Consider the following 18,156-nt stretch of genomic DNA (forward strand, 5'->3'; position numbering starts at 1 on the left):
ACGGGGCTTGCGGTCCTCGCTGTCTCGCTAGCTCGCACACTCGGGAACTCTCGCTCGACGCCTCGTTCGAGGCAATATGCCAGCCCAGGCAGTCGGGGACTGCTCAACCCGTCCCCGTTCACCACCACCGGTCCCCGGGGGCGCGAAGGGGGGGGGGGGGGGGGGGGGGGGGGATCAAAAAAAAAAAAAAAAAAAACCTCGGTGGGACACGGGGAAAGGCTAGACTCGGGCTGCCCAAGGTGCTGCATCCTTTGCAGAATCACGCTTTGTCAAGACAGCAAACTTCACAACCGTCCGAGCTTGTCCGACTACCACCGCGCAGGATGCCTACTCTGCGGCCCCTGGCGCGGCATCCCGCCTGGATTAGACCAGCATCCTGCATCTGGAGCGCCGACAGCTTCGCCTCCGTGCCCTACTCGCAGACCAGCCAGTCCGAACCGCCCACCTTCATCACCCAGCCCACCAAGGCGCTGCGAAGCTCGCGAGTGTCCCAAGCCTCGTCGTCCTCGTCCTCGTCGACGACGACGCTCGCGCCCCTGTCCGCCGGGCCCGATGCCTCCGAACCCCGCCGCGAAACATGCCCCGGATGCGGAGACGCTCGCCGCAGCTCCGGCGCCTGCGTGCCTGGCTGGAAGCCGCCGTCGCCGGTCCCCTCCAGGAGAAGCGATCGCCCGAGCGCGGATGGCGGCAGGCCCCCCCACGCCGGCGCAGGTTTCCGAAGCGAGGCCAGCGCAGGGCCGGTCGCCTTCGACGGCGGCAACGGTGGTGGCAGCGCCGGAACCGCGGCGGCCCCAGGCAAGCCGAAACCCGGGGGCGTCCCCAGATGGCGAAACAGCCTCGCGGACCTGAAAGCCGCGTGGCCGACGGGTCGCGCCGGGAAAGAGGAGGCGGGTGCTTTTGCCGCCCGAACAGAGCTGCCGCATACCCTTTGCGTCGTGATTCCCGGGGCCGAGTTGTTCGAGGAGGACTTGATGTCTCTGCTTTCCCGCCGTTGATGGGAGTTGCGCCATGTGTGTCACTTGTATATAGGTAGACTCGTCCACGTCAAGTAGAGGCCGGGTCTGACATCTTTCCGGGTCTACGCCACGTGAGGCGATGAATACGGAGTACCGGCAATTGGAATCCCTCTGCTTCAGTCGGGCCCATGCTCCCTCCCACTCGGACCATCCACGCCCCGTGAAGAGCAGTAAATTGCACCATGTTGGTGCTAAATTTCACCGGCAGCACTGGCACCTCTTGTGCGCAAGATGTATACGGAGGCCAAGATAATGTTTTGGCCACTAGGCAGCTACGCTATCATAACACGTCATGCATTACCTCCCCTGAATGGGCTCCCACAGCCCGCCCTCACCACCCTTGCCGGAATGAGTCCTGTCAAGACGGCCAAATCCTGGCTTGATCGTCTTGTTTCGTCTCTGATACCTTGCACCGACCGGCCCCAGCAATGCGGCGAGACTTTTGTCACGGTTAGAAAAAGTTGCCAACAACCTAGAGTCGGTCATGGCGGCAGCAACACAGTTTGCCAACAACAGCAAGTATAAGGCGGGCTTCAACCGAGCCGTCCGTCTTGCATGGCCATTTCCTTGTCCCATTTGCCTCCATTCGGCATCGCATCGCATCGCATCGCATCGCATCGCATCGCATCGCATCGCATCGCATCGCATCGCATCGCATCCTGGCGCGAACCAGGTCTCCCCCTTGCCTGCTTGTCCCGCTGCGAATGGCCCCAGAGCTTGCCAGTCCCTGCCCGGCATCGCACCCGTTCTCTTTTCATATAGACATGGCCCCTGACTGGGCGCTCGCTGTGTCGCGGTCCCGCATCGACATTAGTCGCAGCTCATCCGTCTCGAGGTACTTGACCGCAAAGGACTTCTGATACCAAATCTCGCTCTTGTCGACCGCTCTGCCGGCCTCGGCCCGCTGAGAAAACACCGTGCTTCGCATGCCGCGGTCCGTCCGCCTTTCCGACGTGTGATACCTGTGCGTCGTCTCCCTCAGGATGGGGAATATGCGCACCAGCAGCAGCCTGAAGGTCGGCAGACAGGCGCAAATCATGCTGACGTTGATCTCGATATCCGACCACATCCCGACCTCGAAGAAGTCCCAGGTCGGGTTGTCGGTGCTGTAAGAAAAGGCAACAAAGGACTTTAGCCTCAGTATGCTGACAATGGTCACACTAGCTCGCAGTCAGTTCCCCGTGCTCGAAAGGGGGGGAAGGGGCCGGGGACACGCCGTGAAATGAGAAAGGAGACGGGCCAAGAGAAAAGGGGGGGGGGCGGGGAATGCGTGCAGACGACGTACAAGGCACCGACGGAAAACATGGCCCCGACGCCGGCCTTCTTCTTCCAGCCCAGGTTCAGGCTCCGCAGCTGCCAGAGCGGAATGGCAAGCATCCAGATGTCGAGGGCGATGCTGATCATGGCGTTGGACCACGTGATGGCGTTGACGTTGAGGCAGCGCCCCTGGCGTTCGCCGTCCCACATGGCCCACGAGTAGCTGACGGGGTTGCACTGGAAGATGGCGACGAGGACAAAGGCCGCGCCAAAGGCGCAGTCAAAGGCGACGGTCCCCCACAGCACGCGCTTGACGCCCCTGCTGGGGAAGATGCGCATGTAGAAGAAGAGGATGGCGAGCTTGGCCAGCGACACCTCGGCCAGGTAGACGATGGCGTCGAGGTAGAAGTAGCGGTTGAAGTCGGTGATTTGGCCCGGCGTCAGGGTCCAGATGTCGCGGCCGATGCCGTTGACCGTCAGGTAGTGGCCGTTGATGACGGAGCTGGGGATGCCGACCAGGAGGGTGATCAAGGCGAACCAGTCGTCCAGGCCGAGCCCGAGCCGCGCGTACACCTTGTAGGCGAGCCGCTGGAGCACGAATGCCCCTGAGATGATGGCGAGCGTGTTGCTCACGGCCTTGTACGTGCCGGACTTGTCGCGTACCGGTCGGTGGCAGGCCGTCTGCGTGATGTTCATGGTGGCTGCGTGTGAAGACTGTCGTGTTAGCGGGGCACTTTGATTTCTTCTTCTTTTTCTTCTTCTTCTTCTTCTTCTTCTTCTTCTTGTTCTTCCTTGTTCCTTCTTTTACACGCTGCAGTTCCTCGCTGGAGCATCGGCGAGCCAGACATACCCAGTCCTTGCTTAATCGTGCACCCGGCCTTGACGCAGGCTGCAACGGCGGCGCCCAGGGCGGCGTCTTCGCAGATGCACGTCTGGTTGGTCATTCCACACGACGACTGCGGGACGGCCTTCAGGAAGCATTGGAGCTGTGAAACAAAGCGGGAAATCCAGTCAGCCATTTGTTTCGAGACACCGCCGGAGCGGCATGGAGCGACCGACTCACTGCGCACTCGGGCAGACTGCCCATGGCGGCGGCCAAGGACGACGGCGTCTGGGCGCCCACGGGTCGAAGCAGCGCTGGTCCGAGAAGGAGCCATGGCGTGGAGAGCCACAGCTTGGCTTTGAGCAAGTGCATCGTATGCTGACAAGCAAGAGGAAGAGGAAGAGGAAGAGGGAGAGGAAGAAGAAGAAACTACCAGTTTCGCAGCGACTCGATACGTTTCTGACACCGACCCTCTGCCTGGACCAGGGCAGTTGGCATTTCCTCAAGAGCAGTCAAAGGGGGAGGGGGGGAAGCAGCCGCAAGGAAAAGGAAGAGGAGAAGGAGAAAGAGCAGGAAGGTTTGAACGTTTGAGGTCGAGGGACATGCCATGGCGAGTGTGTGTGCAGACGGGCCGGGGGCGCCATCTAAATGCGGGATTCGAGGCCCAGCGAACCCCGTCATCATGGCGATATAATAGCAGACTGGCTGTATTGCATGTATCGTGCAGCGCGCCTCTGCAACTAGAGGCTCTTATGCTCCCAGCCGTGTCCTTTTTTTTGCCCCGTCAGTTTCGGATGGCCAGGGCCGGGGAATTGCTCTGCTTGGCTGAGCCTCCCAGCCCCGGGACGTCGGATCGGCAGCTGAGCTCGACGGAACCAGGATCCAGATGGTGATGATGATGATGATGATGATGATGATGATGATGATGATGATAAAGGCGGCGGCAATAATAATACACACCACACACTATCGTGAGGCCGTAGTCCCGGAGAGGGAACTCTGGGCAAAAAGCCCCGGCCCGCAACGGTGGAACCGTCCAGGATCTCGGCCAACATGGTGGAGCGGCGCGGGCAAGCAGCTTGAGACGCACCGCGCCCGGATTGAGGCTCAAGGCTCAAGGCTCAGTGCCCAGTGCTCCAGGAGGAGCGATGCGCGGCCGGCCGCCGTGTTTCGTTTGCGCGCTGTCGAAAAGGGCAAGCTGAACGCAGCGCGTGCACTTAAGAAACGCCACTTCTCCTCCTCCTCGCCACGGCACCGAGGCACCATATCGCGTCACGCAAAAGGGCTGCGTCTCCACAGGCGGATCCGTCGGCTGGGGAGCAGGGTACATTTGTTCTGGAAGGGGATACCCCCTGCCCGTCCTTGATCGAGACCGCGAATCGCAGGGGCATATGCATGCCCTTCCTCTGGTGAGGCTCCTTGAGCTGGCCCGGAGGAACTCCTTCGCTCAAGCTCGCATCTCACGCTTTCCCCCCAAGCGTCAAAGGTTCCAGGGGTCAGGGCACAGGGGACGGGCGAAGCGCCTGAAGAATGGGGAAAACAAAAAGACGCGGGTCCAAGTCCGTCCACCTTGGCGCGCGCCGCTTGCCCAGGTTTGTCTTGGTTTCGGGCGGCGCACCTCCTCGGCACGGCTGGGTCCCTTGTCGGCCGCGATGCGAGAGGGTCGAGAGTCGAGAGTCGTTCCACGCCAGCCTGCTACTCTGGCCAGATGCCAGACTCCAGGGTTCCCAAGTTCCGAGTTCCGAGTTTCGAGCCCCCATCCAGGCTGGCGCGTGCAGCTGGGCACCTGGAGGCTGGGTGAGCCGAGTGAGCAAAAGCAAAAAAACCGACTAGACGACTTCACCGCCATGAATGGCTGCTGACGACGCAGATTCCACGTCCCGCTCGCGTCCCCCTGCAGCTCGCCGCCATCTGATGGGCCAACAAACTGATTCGAGCAAGAGCCCGGCACGGCACGGCACAGCAGCAGCCCTCCCGTCCTCCCCTCGACTTAGCAATCAGGTTATCAGGATTGCCAACAGCCCCCGTTCGTCGTGCTCTTCCCAAACCGCGAATCATCAAACATGGAGCAGCCCAGCCAGACGCCGCGTTCATCAAGGGTTTGGACTTGACGAATCGCTTCCGCGGCAGTTGATTGGCCCTCCCGCCTTTTCCCATCTGACCATGTTTCCTGCGCCCTTGATCTTGACAGCCCACGCGATAAGCAGGCCGAGTAAGGGAGCTCGCCAAAGTCGCTGCTATCCAGGGACGGCTCCGTCGTCATGGCAGGGTTTGACCACGGCTTTCGGCCTGGTGCCGCGGACGATGGGCGCCAAATCATGATGCGATCAAACAGAGGCGACTTTGGCTTTCACGGCCGCATCCGTCCTGCCAAGCCTGTCACGCGGGCTCTGCTCAAAGTCCCTCGCTCGATACCGGCCGACTGCCGGACCGAGACGATACTCGGAAGGCTCCCTCCGCAGGCTGGGCGGTCGTGCAGCCGACGCGCCGCAAGATAAACCAGGCATTGGTGTGGCCGCGGGCGCCCTGTCTCTTCTCGCCATTCGAAGCATGCAGCATTCAGTGGCTGCGGTGTATCCCTCTGGTGAGCAATTGCTGCGCTTACCAAAGCCAGCGAGCGGGTGGAAGGGAAAGGGCACCGAGAAACTGGAAACGAGGGTTCCTGTGGTTGCGTTGCGAGCTGGACCACAATGATGCTACCGTCTACAACCTAGAATCATGTGTCGTTGTTGCTGTAGATCAACGAGGATACAAAGCTTGAGCAGCCATGGTGCATGACGAGAAGCCCGGGGGGTTCAATACCCCCATGTCCGTGTTTGATGTCTGTCCTCATGCACCCATTCCTGTCATCGCCAGAGGCCCGTATACGGCCATGGCTGGCGGCAAATACCAGGATCCCGTCTGATCTCCCCGGAATCTGGCGAGCGCCAGATCTGTCGCTTTGCTGCCAACGACCAGGGAACCCCCGGTGCTGTATGCCTCCCATCTATCCAATCTTGACCCTCTTTTGGGGACCCTCTTGCTGCCAAGTCGCGGCTTCTCCTGTCGATATGATCGGATTCGTCACCACTGTTGACCGGGCTTGCAGTGGCCAGGAGCATCCAGGAACTGACCAGCTTTATTTCCAAAGACTCCAACCCTGCCGAACATACCCCTCGACTCCCATCACCCGACTCTGGCTGTGAAAGGGCTGCCAATACTCCCTCGTCAAGCCGAAGCCAAGCAGCAGAGCCGCTACAACCATCCCAACGTCAGCCAGAGCATCTCCACGGCGCAAGTTAGATCCCATCGCGAGCGGGCTTCTTCTCAACTCCTTACAGTCAGTACGGCACCAAGACTTGCACGATGATAAGAGGTGGCCGGCTCAGTTGCGTCAATCCCGGCCATGCTGCCAATAGAAACACCACGCTGCGCCCACGATCCTAGGGGGGGATGCCAGACATGCTTTAGAGTAATGAGCTGCATTGCTTAACCGACCCAACGACCCACCGCCCCAACTCTATGCAGATTGTGAGTTGCTGATGGTATTGTGCGGAGAGTACATAGTATGGCCTTGGTGGCAATAGAGAGACGCATGGCTTTGCAGCCATATGGGTTCGTTCCCAAGACCCGGCAGATGCGCCAGCAAACAAATGAAACGGGCACCTTTCCCTCCATCATGCCAAGCCCACTGCAAAAGAAAGAAAAAGAAAAAGAAAAAAAAGAAGAAAAAGAAGAAGAAGACTGTTGTTCGTTTTACAGGTCCACGCAACCGGTTGAACCGGCGATTGGAATGGTTCGGCCAACGCTGAGCTTAGCACGTCATACTCGCCAAAGTACGTCATCGTTCAAGACGGCCGCCCACCGGCAAGATTGTGAATGCTAGACGTGTTGCAAATCAGCCCTAGTGCAATCACACGTCCTTGGCCGTCAATGACTTACTTGATGTCGTCAGGATACTCCCGGCTAGCAGAGACTGATTCCGCGGCGTGAGCCTTCCCCGGGCCCGCCGCCTGAACGGGCCCGCCGTTCACATTCAAGGGCCTGCCCTTGCCTTTCTTCCCCCGCAGGCTGACGAGGTGCTCAAAGTAGCCCTCGGGAATCTCCGTCACGTACTTTCCGGAAAACACCCCCACCTCAAAGTCTTGCACTGCGCCGTCGCCGTCGCCGTTGGCTGCCTCGACGCACGCCGCATTCAGGTCGTCCAGGTCTTGGAATATGACGCTGTCGGCGTTGATGTGCCGCGCAATCTCGTCGGCGGTCCTCCCGTACGCCACGAGTTCCGTGGGGTCGGCCAGATCTATGCCGTAGATGTGCGGGTGGCTGATGGGAGGAGAGCACGAGACCACGATGACGCGAGCGGCCCCGGCTTCCCTGGCCATTTGGACGATTTCGCGCGAAGTGTTTCCTCGCACGATCGAGTCGTCTACTATGCAGACACTCTTGCCCTTGAACTCGGACTCGATGGGCGAGAGCTTCCGCCGGATGCCCTTCTTCCTGGCATCTTGGCCGGGCAGGATGAATGTGCGATAGACGTATCTGTTCTTGACAAAGGCGGACGAGAATTCGACGCCGAGGCAGCTCGCCAGAGTAGCCGCCGCGGTATTTGACGTTTCCGGGACGGGGATGACGACGTCAATCTCCTTGATTCCGCCTTCGCCCAGCGTTTTCTTCAGTTTTGTTGCAAGCTTGGCTCCCATGTTTTGCCGACTGCGATGGACAGAGATTCCATCGACCAGTGAGTCGGGCCTTGAAAAGTAAACATATTCGAAAATGTCCGGCGTGTAGGATCTTCTCTCGACGATTTGGCGAAAATGGGCAACACCGCCCTTCTCGATAAAGACAGCCTGCCCTGGAAGAATGTCCACAACGTCGGTGAAGCCAAGCTGCCTCAGGGCAACAGACTCTGATGCGAGAAAGTAGTCCTTTGCTCCTCCCAGCGTCTGCGACTGTCGTGATCCAAGACAAAGAGGCCGTATGCCGTTGGCATCTCTGGACATGAAGGCAGGTTAGTTTGGCAAAACATGAACAAAGGGTGATGAGACAGACAGAACCCGGAAACAAAAAAAAGGGGGGGGGGCACCTGAAACCGAGAATTCCGAAGCCCGTAATCATGGCAGTGCAGGCAAAAGCCCCAATGCACTTTGCGTACACGTCGCGAAGTGCGGTGAAAATGTCGTCCTTGTTTGCCCGTGGCTTTCCCAATTCGTGGAGCGAGTTTGCGAATATGTTCAACCTGAGAAGAGGCCCAGTCAATCTTCCGGCGAGGCTCGTGCGTGACGGAGGCGGGGCCGGCTTACAGGAGCTCCGAGTCGGAATCAGAGTTTACATGCCGTCGTGCCTCGGTATCCAGGAACTCGCGGAGGTAGTCGGAGTTGATGAGGTTCCCGTTGACGGACATGGACACGCCGTAGGGACTATTTATGAAGAATGGCTGGGCCTCGGCTCTATATTTGCGTGCAGGAGACAAGAAGAGGGGCATGTTAGCCAAGAGAATGAGGTGGAGGGAGTCTCTGGGGGTATCCAAGGAGATATCATTTACGCAGAGGAGGTGCCCGCGGTGGGATAACGTAGATGCGCGATGCCACACCAGCCCGGCAGATTCTCAATCAATGCGTTTCCGTCAGCAATGTGACTAAAGACTCTTTGGGCCATACCATTGGCCTTGCATTGATAAACGCGACCGCCGTAGCAGACGGAGATGCCTGCAGCATCCTGTCCACGATGCTGCAGGTAGAAGAGAGACTCGTAGAGATCGACGGCGGCCGTGGCAGCTTTCGGGTCGCCCAGCTGCAGAAAAGTCGAGTCAGTAAAGGCCTCGGTTGGAGCAAGGGCGAAAGGATGGGGGCATATGTCCCGGAAGAACCACGCACAAGTACACCCGCAACACCACACATGATGCCTCGAGGGATGCCGCCAGACGACTCGCAAACGATAGGGATCGCGAATAGATCTGTTCGGAAAGCGGCGCGGCTTGGCGTACAAGGAGACGGCGAACGATGGCAAAGGGGGGAAAAATTTTTTGCCAAGGCCTTCCTTCCTGTTTGAGGGGCAACGCGGGGCGAAGCGGGGCGAGGCGGGGCGAGGCGAGGCGAGGCGAGGCGAGGCGGCGAGGGGGAGGGGGCGAGATCGGACCAATCCAGACGCATTACTAAGCCTCGCATGCTGCCCTCTTTGGCCTTGGGGGCCGGGGGCCGGGGGCCGGGGGAGAGCCTCGGTCCTCTCCACCCCGAGGATCGGAACAAGCTTTGTAAACCATGAGATTCCGAGGGCGCCATGGCCTACCTACCAGGCGGATCTGGTTGTTTGTCAATCAAAGCATACAAACACGCGGGTCTCAATGGCCAACTGTCATACACAAGCTTTCTTTAGGTCCCAAACCGTGGGACAAGGCCGTGTGGTGTGCGCTCATGGGGAAGGGACTTGGGGAGGGTCTTGGCAGAGACACAGCAGAGGCAGGGCAAAAATGGTGTATTCGTCATCTACAAATCTATCTTGACCGCTATCGTGTTCTTGGACAAAAAGCCAGTCACAAACAACCAAGCCTTGCGTTTGCCTTGCTCTTGCTTGGGGTCGATGGCGACCAAGACGGCGGCGCTTGCTGCTCGTAATCGTCTCGAGTCGTCTTCGAACAAAACTCTCTTTTGCCACTTGCCGCCAATGCGATTCACCATCCAAACCACACTGCCGTCTTGCCCGTTGGGATCATTGTGCGTCTTGAGTAAGGATGCGGCGCTGGTGAGACCCGGCACCACGATGCCGCTGAAGTCTTGGCCGGGTTTTGCGTACGGGTCGCGAAACCAGCTGGGATTGTCGACGAGGGAATCGAATTCCAGGGTTTCCCTCAAGCTTATAGTCTTGGGGCCCTTTCCGTCCTTTGGCGCAGAAATGTCGCCGACTCGAAGCCTGCCGCTCACGCAGCTGACGACGAGGGCCTGGTCGGGGGTCGGGCCATGCCCCAGGCCGTTGTTGTTATGCACGCCGCTGATGGCAACGGAAGCATTGACCGCCCCGCGGCCATTGCGGGACGCGCCATCTGCCGAGTTGGAAAATTCGACGTAGATGGTGTTGGTCCACTTGGCGCCGAAGAAGATATCCTCGACGAGTCGCATCAGTCCCTCTCTGTAGTAGTGGTCATTGGTGACGAAGAAGGCGGTGGGGGACACGGCGAGAATGTCGTTGGGGGTGGTGATGAGCGGATCCCACACCGAGCGAACATGGCGGGCCGTGTCGCTGCCGATTACATGGTGGAAAACTTCGATCCGGGAGCGGGCCTTGGGCTCCTTTGTGTTTTCGTTTTCGACGTACGCGGCACTGGGGACGTGGTTGACGGCGAATATGTACACCGCCTTGCCTTTTTCTTGGTCGGGGTCGTCGATGACGTCAATGCCGTGGGTGATGAAGGCACCGTCGAAGTTGGTAAACTTGAGCTTCTTTGCCGTCATGGACTGTAAACGAAGTAGATGGTTAGGGCTGCGCTACGGGCCGAGTCCAGCGAGCCAAGAAGAAAAAGAAACGGAGACAGATACGCACTTGGGGGTCGATGACGTCGATTGTGCCTTGCGACTCGGAGGCAGCAACGGGGTCATTGAGATGGCTCAGTCCGGGAAACCAGGAGTACCTGAGGCTCTCGGTGGCTTCGCACGCCGTGAACAGCAAGCCGCTCGGCTCGTGGTGGTGGATGTCTTCGCAGTAGATGGTGTCTGGAAAGACGTGGAGGTCGTTGGCATTGGCAATCACTGTGCTGCGATTCTCCCGCCAGATCCCCAGAAGACGCGTCACCCGAGGGAGTTCTGCCTTGTAGATGAAGGCGCCAAGCAGGGCGAATAATATCACCCGGCTCGGGGATGAGAGAGAGGAACCCTTTGCCATGTCGGAAAACCGCAACGTCAACGTCATGAAACTTGCAGAGTCATGAGATGGGTACGGGGACTTTCTGGGAGTTGTCCTGGAATTATAACTTTTCTGGACTCTGGGAGGCAGGAGGCGGGCGGCAGGAGGCAGGAGGCAGGAGGCAGGAGGCAGGCGGCAGGCAGGAGGCAGGAGGTAACGAGCCGAGCGGGGGCCCGGCTCCGGGGCCTCGGCTGGTTCCAAGTCACCGCGGTCATGTGGAACGTGCGGTGAAGCCCCGTTTGACCGTTTGACCACAGACAAGCTTCATCGTCCGTACTCCGCACTGAGAGCACTGAGAGTCATGGCACGTTACCCCGCACGGAGGCACGGAGCAGCCAATTGCAGGCCACATGATGCGGGACGGGCGCTCTGGTATCGTTTAGTTGCTGGCTGCTGCCGGCTGCTGCTGGCTGCAGCAAAAGCTCGCCGCTTTGCTTTTGCCGTGGCCAAGCGCCGTGCATGGGATATGCTGCAATTCATGCAGGCATTAGCTTATGGTATGGGGGGAGGGACCCGGGGCCTGCAGCCTGTGGGATCTTGCGAGTAGGCACCCTACAGAAAGGGCAGCGTCGAACTACTACGCGCGTGGTGTTGGCTCGCCCAAACTTCGCAGCAGGGGCCTCGGAGAGACCGCTTCCCGGCCCAGGCCGACTGGTCGATTGGGTCAATGGCAATGGGTCGACCTTTCAGCTCAGCCCCAGCCCTGTCTCCCGACTCCCTGACCTCGCCGCAGACTTCCCCGCTGCGGGGCACGAAATGAGAACTGACCGGTAGTTACAGCGCGCCCGGTCTTGCCGTCTTCTGGTGCGAACTGCCGACACGGAGTGGGAGCAGCACGTGCGCCAGACGCACTAGAACACCAGCCGCCTCGCGATACGGCTCAATCATGTGCGAAATAAGCGGGGGTACTGCTTTGCACAGTCGTCGCGTCGCGTCGCTATGACTATCACCAGCCAGCACGGTATGTACGTGGTGACAACGCCAATTCAAGTGCTGATATCAAAAGACAGACTACGCTAGACGATGCGGGCGTAGGCGAGATGCGGCGGCTGCTATGCGCTAACTTGGCGTGTTATGGTCCCCCTTGGTAGTTGTTTTCTCGTACAGCGCATGTAAGCCGCCCCTGCTAGTGCGATACATACATCATGAACAGGGTTTTTTTTTTTTTATCAGTATTTTTGATATCCTAGCTTCTGTAAACGTATGCTGCAACCGAGTAGGTTCTTAGATAAGGCCTGGTGCCGTCGATTATGCCGCGTACGCGAATTTCGCGCGCCTAGCGCACCTCATGGACGCACCTACCTGGATTTGGGGCCCTGGCGTCTCGGTTGCCGTCGATCCCGCCCCCGCTGGACCTATCAGCAGGCAGGTTGCTCCGGACATGCTATGTAGTTAGTACGATGGCAGAAACCTATGCGCGGAGCCGCCAGCGCCCAGCGCCCAGCCCCAGCGCCCAGCCCCAGCCCCTTACCGTTCTGGTAATAATGATGCTAATGATGCCCTTTCTGCCGCCGGAAAAGCTGGATCGCTTTCGGCTGAAGGATATCCGCCGGCACTCGCAGGGGGTTCGTTTGCCGCAAGGATTGGCAGCAAAGGTAGTGTAGTGTATACATTGTCGCAAGTCTCGCTGTTGTTGCCATTTCTGTCCCGCAGCACAACAATCAGCCAATAAATTACCTCTGCTTCTTTGACCCTTTCGCAGCGTCGGTCACACACCGGGCCTCACTCGGTACGCGCCTTTGCAGGCATCGTGATTCCGCGGCCAGCCAACCAGGGCCCGGCAAGCTGCGGTCACCACGACGCACAGTGCATGTCCTAGTATCCGTTCAAGTCGGCCGATGGCGCCTAGCACAAGCCGCGTACCTTGGGTAACTAAGGTATGTGCCTTGCCAGAATCAGTAAGGATCTACAACACACAATTTTATAGAGGCATCCCAGGACACACCCACAAACCCTGTTCACGATACATCGTACTAGCAGGAGCCGCTCATGTTCGCCATAAAAGAAACAGTTGCCAAGAGAATATGCTTCGGCGCACTGGCGAATAAGTTGGCATTCAGACAGGCGATTAATAACAAGGATACCGATCGTATAAGTTCCTATCCCCACTTGATTTATAGGTCCTTTGTATCGAGAAGCGTACGCCAGTGCGCCAGGCGCACTTTTATTAAAGTACTTGGATCTGGGCCCAAGAGCGTACTTGAGCCGCACTTGGGAGGCCTGACAGGCATACCAGCGAGCCGCCTATACATGATCATGCTGTAGTAAAGGCGTAAGACTGTCTGGTCGCCCGACTGAATATTTTCCGGCTTGTGCTCTCTTTTGAAAAGGCCTTGCAGAGGACTTGATCGAGCCGGCGGCGCCAATTATGCTGAATTCTCAAGCAATTGATTTGAGGAGTTTGGTGATGTCATGGAAGGGTTGGCGGCTGGGCCGGCTGCCGAGGAGGTGCCCGCTACGAGGTAGGTACCTACCTATGTAAGTTCAGCGTTAAAATCCTGCCTCTTAGTACAGCCAATGGGATATCGCAATAACGCATCGCAATATAACACGTCGCACCGTGGTATCATGATAATTTAAAACGCTTAAACTTTCTTATCTAGTGCATGTTTTATTCTCGGCCTCGGGGTCCTACCAGGGGCCGACCCCGGCGAGCTTCTGCTTAGAACGCATAGCAGATCTCTTTTCAAGGTCTCACCGCCTTTACATAGCAGAATCTTACCCCTCTTGCGTATATTCAAGTACCTACCGAGGTTTACAAGACTTGGCGCTACTTTACCATTTTAATTGATTAATTCCTAATTAATTGGAATTTTTTGAAGAAAATAGTAATAGTAGGAAGATAGTGGGGATATCTCCACCGGATGGCCTCACTGTGGAGGGACAGGGAAAGAGCTACGCTTTCCCTGCTCATCTTCCGATTTCTTCGCAAAACTTCAGACAAAGCTCCGCTTTCCCTGGTAGACTGTAGCGAGGCGGTGTCGAAAGGGGACCGCCGCAGATCAACAGAAAATCGGCGGCACCGCACCCTAGTAGCCCACCTCTTTCACCGTCGGGCACTGGATAGCCTATACTCCCACGCCAAGAATAACCAGCCAGATGGGTGATGTTTTCGGAGCTGCGTCCCATGGCATGCCAGAAGCCCCTTTATGCCGCAGCAGACGCCGCGAGTCCCTGCTTATCCAGGCGCCCCGCCGCTGCCTCCGTGTGCTCGGCAATTCCGGGGCGCTAGTTCATCTGCAGTCCTGCTCCGTAGACCAGGATGATCGCCGCTTGTCGGTGAGGCTGCCAGCCCTGACTGAGCCAATGGCCCTGGCTAGGGTTTCCATCGTCTGCATAAGCGACGAGCTGTGCATTGGCATGGTTGAAATTTTCAAGGGGGCCTTCGACAGAGAGAGAGAGATGCGGCAGAGGTGCAGTTTCTGTCGGCGTCGTGAACTATGCTGGCAGGCAGGCCTGGTGTATCTCGTTGCACCGAGTAGCAGGCATGCAGAGCGCTAGAGACGTCAATGCTTGCCTTTTACTGCGTCAGGTCTGGATATCATGCGGTTCGGCGGCCAGTCTGCGGCCAACTCTCTATAGCTAAGCTTTCCCCAAGAGACATGGAACTCCCTGATTTCAGTAGGCTGGCATCATGTAGAACTGTGCTAGGGCTGGAATAACTCCCACCACACCTGGAGGTTGGCACACGTAGTGATTTAAATTGCACTGCATTAGTTGCCTTGCGCACTCACCTCCTCTCGCAGCTGCACCAGAGGAAACCGGTGTTTCTTACAGGCTCTTTCTACCCGAGTCGTCAGTACTGCATCTGCCATCAAGAAGAACTGAACCGCACCTGACCCCTTCCATGATATCAACCCAGGGTCGTAGCAGCCTTGTCCCTCTGGCTTAGCGACATGATTACATGCCCTGCTAGAGTTCCCCGTTTCTGTCGGAAGTGGCAATTCTTCCTCAGCTCCAACATGTCCCTGGTAGGATGCCACGAAATCGGCAAGAGTTCATCTCGCGCCGTCGCTCTCTAGCTATCGATGATGCTGTGTCAGCGAACTTGGCTGCTGCCCAGTGCCGGATACGTAGACCAAGTCATAGTAGCCACAGGCCACAGGCGGAAACTCGAGCGTCGTGCACCTCTGTTCCAGATGAAATGGTCGGATTCGACACTTGGTCTGCCGCAGCCATCTTTTCTTGCTCCCAACGGCGGCATGGGCCTGGAGGTTTCCCGCGTCGTGTCCCTCTTCTTCCCCTTTTTCTCCCGGTGTCGTCGTGATGGCTGGGATTCGGGGTAGTTCCAGGGAGAACCCACGCGCGATACGGTCTGCAATTCCGCAGGACTCGCCAATGAGTCAGTTCTTTCGACAGGAGCGCGTACCGAGGCAAGGTTGTCCTTGTACAACATTCCAGGCATAGTTGACACGGACGCAACATGCATCGCGGCGGTGAAGCAGTCGAGCGTGCCATTTCCGCAACACCACTCGAGTGGGGGGAAGGAATGGTTATGAATGTCGGGTCAATTACGAATCGCACGATGCTCTCGTCTTTGTACGACGTTGGTTTGCTGGGCAGCGTATCGCGTTCGCGGCCGTGAGGTTGTCTTTGGAGAGGCGCACGAGGCCTCTTGCAGACGCAGCCCTCTCGTGCGCTTGACGATTGATCAGTCGGTGTTCTTGAATCCGATCTGAAGGCATTTACGGCGCTAGAACCAGGTCGATTTCTGTTGTTTACTACGGACGAGGGTCGAGCACAAAAGAGCCGGGATGGATTGTGTTGAATGATTCAGTCGATATCCTCGCTCAAAAAGGTACGTGCTTGATGAATGGTCCGAGCCGTAATGCCCGCCCGCGAACCGAGGCCAGTCGTCGTTGGAGAGGTCCCAGCCTTGTTGGCCTTTTAAGCCTCGGATTGCCGGCTTCAAGCCCAGGCCTTTTCCAGGGCAGCAGCGCGAATCTTTTCCCCCAATCAAGGCATTGATGTTGGTATCAGACGAGTCCGCAGGTGCAAATCCCGCTGCCTGGTGCCAGCTTGAAATCATCAATTGTCAACCAGACGTGACGCTTCCTGGAGCCGCCAGGCCCATTCACACGCAACATGCACGTGTCTTCCAGAGGCATTGATATCAGCAAGGAGCTTGCCTGGCGCCACCGACCAGACGAGACGCTGCCATGAAATATATCTCTTAGCACCCAATTGGGGTCACTATCGTCACTATCCCTTTCACTGTGCCAAGGTGCAGCTTTTATACCGGACCCTCCTTTCGCCGAATTAGGCAAGTACCTCGGGTAGGGGGAACCTCCTTGGCAAACCGGCCCAGGCCGCCAAACCTTGATCACCAAAATCCTCATACTAGGAATTCCGGCATTTCTGATAGAGCCGATAAGTGACGTGACAGGCGGTATGCTATAGATATCGCGTTTTTCGTCTGCCTTGAGCACTGGATAAATTGAACAGCCTATTATGGTGGGAATAGCCTCATAGCGCCCTATGTGCCCCACAGGTGGAAAAAGTGCGATGTAGCTCTATGTGGGTGCGGAAATTGGTGGTACTTATAGTCTGCGGAGATACCCTTCAGTATACGGCCTTCTATTGGCTCAAACCCTGGTCTGTAACAAACAGCTGCACCTTGGCACAGGCAAAGGGATGGAGCTGCGTGAGCAACCGGACTCATTCGTCAAAGAGCTCTTGAATTGTGACAGACAAGGTCCCCTGCCATGTAACTGGCTGCATGCCTCCTATAAAAGCCCGGCGGCTGAACCCGGAGTTGCTTTTGATAAGGATCACCGATGTTGGCGCTGTTTATTCCATCCCATGCCAGGCCGCGATGGACACAGCAATCGCTGTACGGAGTATCGGGTGTGCTTGTACCAGTAGTAGCTTAGCTACTCCGTAGAGCGTCCGTAGGCCTACTGATCGTTTCACGTCGGCATCGTGCGTCTTCTGACTTTGAGGTCGCTGCCTATCACGGTCAGCGCCGACCGTATTGTATACACACTTTGCTCGTCTGGGCCCCCTTTGGCTGCTGCAGAGGGCTTCCCTACGCCGCAATTCGCGCCAGGGGTGTGCCATGCGGCGGCCCCCCGCATTATTCAGTTCGCCAAGCGCGCTATGAAGAAGCCACATAGCCACACCTGGAGCTCGCACGGCGTCCAGGACATGAAACGGGCGGGTGTGGGAAAGGGGGGATGGAGACGAGACAAGCACGGGGGTAAGGGAGCCTCCCAAGGGTTTCCTTGACACGGATTGAACGGGTTCAAATGTCAAGGAGCGGGCTTTTGCTTGATGAGGCAATTCCGCCATCAGGAGCAACTTAGCCGCTTGCTATTGAGTGCCCCGTACGGAGGTACAGACAGACTCTAGAGTAAACGGCTCCCAACTTCCCATCCCCTTTGAAGATGCAAAGGTGCAGCCTTTATATCGGACCCACTTTTCGCTACGTACCTCCTACCTTAGGTACCTACCTAGGTACCTAAGGTACCTACCTCCTTAGCAACCGGTCCAGCCGCCAAACCTTTGTCACTACAATCCTTATATTAGTAATTCTGGCGTTTATAAGAGAGAGAGCTAGCTACTAATCTCTTGAAGGGTAATGCCTGCTAAATTAATTAGCCTCAATATTAGCAAGGGCATGGCCGAGGCGTATTGCCTGTGGCTAAGTTGGTGAGAATCGCCTCACAGCGCCGGATATGCCCTACAGGTGCGATAAGGGCAATATAGCTCTTTACAAATCCAGAAATTGCCAGTACTATTTCCTCGTCTGCTGTTGTACCCTTTGACATACGGTTTTCTACCGGGTCAAAACCTGGTCTGTTACAAAAGCTGCAGCTTGGCACCTCCAAGGACACCTGATACCAGACTGTACCTGATAGTCGTCACAAGGACGGAGTACCTGAGGTCTGGTCGGTACCTTAGGTAGGAGGTAGCTAGCTTGGAACAGGTGGCCCTGAAGATGATTGGACGCACTAGGCAGGTGACTTGGCGGTCCTCCGACGCAGGATTTGGTGCCTTTTGAACTCAATCGCTGCAACTGCGTAAAACCGCTCGAGCCAAACCGCAGCTAAAGGCTTGCCTGGCACTTTCATTGCCAACTTACGCACGACATGTCACCAGTACCGCAAACCGCAAACCGCCAACCGAAAACCGAAAACCGAAAACCGAAAACTGAAAACCGAAAACCGAAAACCGAAAGCCAACATG

At 57.4% G+C, this 18,156-nt stretch overlaps 5 protein-coding genes across 5 annotated transcripts; 2 read left to right on the forward strand and 3 right to left on the reverse strand.

The window, feature by feature from the left end:
• Positions 1-323: 323 nt before the first annotated feature.
• Positions 324-995, forward strand: UV8b_00286 (uncharacterized protein; the record flags this gene model as incomplete). The annotated part of the gene is made up of 1 exon (XM_043137784.1): positions 324-995. One exon carries the CDS (start codon positions 324-326, stop codon positions 993-995), a length of 672 nt encoding a protein of 223 aa, XP_042993718.1.
• A 775-nt stretch (positions 996-1,770) lies between these two features.
• On the reverse strand, positions 1,771-3,468 carry UV8b_00287 (uncharacterized protein; the record flags this gene model as incomplete). Its single annotated transcript, XM_043137785.1, has 4 exons — positions 1,771-2,176; positions 2,302-2,974; positions 3,124-3,259; positions 3,337-3,468. 4 exons carry the CDS (start codon positions 3,466-3,468, stop codon positions 1,771-1,773), a joined length of 1,347 nt encoding a protein of 448 aa, XP_042993719.1.
• A 1,791-nt stretch (positions 3,469-5,259) lies between these two features.
• UV8b_00288 (uncharacterized protein) lies at positions 5,260-5,594 on the forward strand (the record flags this gene model as incomplete). Its single annotated transcript, XM_043137786.1, has 2 exons — positions 5,260-5,308; positions 5,365-5,594. The coding sequence occupies 2 exons, from the start codon at positions 5,260-5,262 to the stop codon at positions 5,592-5,594; spliced, it is 279 nt and encodes a 92-aa protein (XP_042993720.1).
• A 1,329-nt stretch (positions 5,595-6,923) lies between these two features.
• UV8b_00289 (uncharacterized protein) lies at positions 6,924-8,972 on the reverse strand (the record flags this gene model as incomplete). Its single annotated transcript, XM_043137787.1, has 6 exons — positions 6,924-6,957; positions 7,018-8,067; positions 8,159-8,311; positions 8,376-8,522; positions 8,618-8,865; positions 8,949-8,972. The coding sequence occupies 6 exons, from the start codon at positions 8,970-8,972 to the stop codon at positions 6,924-6,926; spliced, it is 1,656 nt and encodes a 551-aa protein (XP_042993721.1).
• A 585-nt stretch (positions 8,973-9,557) lies between these two features.
• Positions 9,558-10,974, reverse strand: UV8b_00290 (uncharacterized protein; the record flags this gene model as incomplete). Its single annotated transcript, XM_043137788.1, has 2 exons — positions 9,558-10,523; positions 10,609-10,974. The coding sequence occupies 2 exons, from the start codon at positions 10,972-10,974 to the stop codon at positions 9,558-9,560; spliced, it is 1,332 nt and encodes a 443-aa protein (XP_042993722.1).
• Positions 10,975-18,156: the final 7,182 nt, after the last annotated feature.

The sequence above is a fragment of the Ustilaginoidea virens genome, chromosome 1, assembly GCF_000687475.1.
Source record: "Ustilaginoidea virens chromosome 1, complete sequence".
NCBI classification, from domain to species: Eukaryota; Fungi; Ascomycota; class Sordariomycetes; order Hypocreales; family Clavicipitaceae; genus Ustilaginoidea; species Ustilaginoidea virens.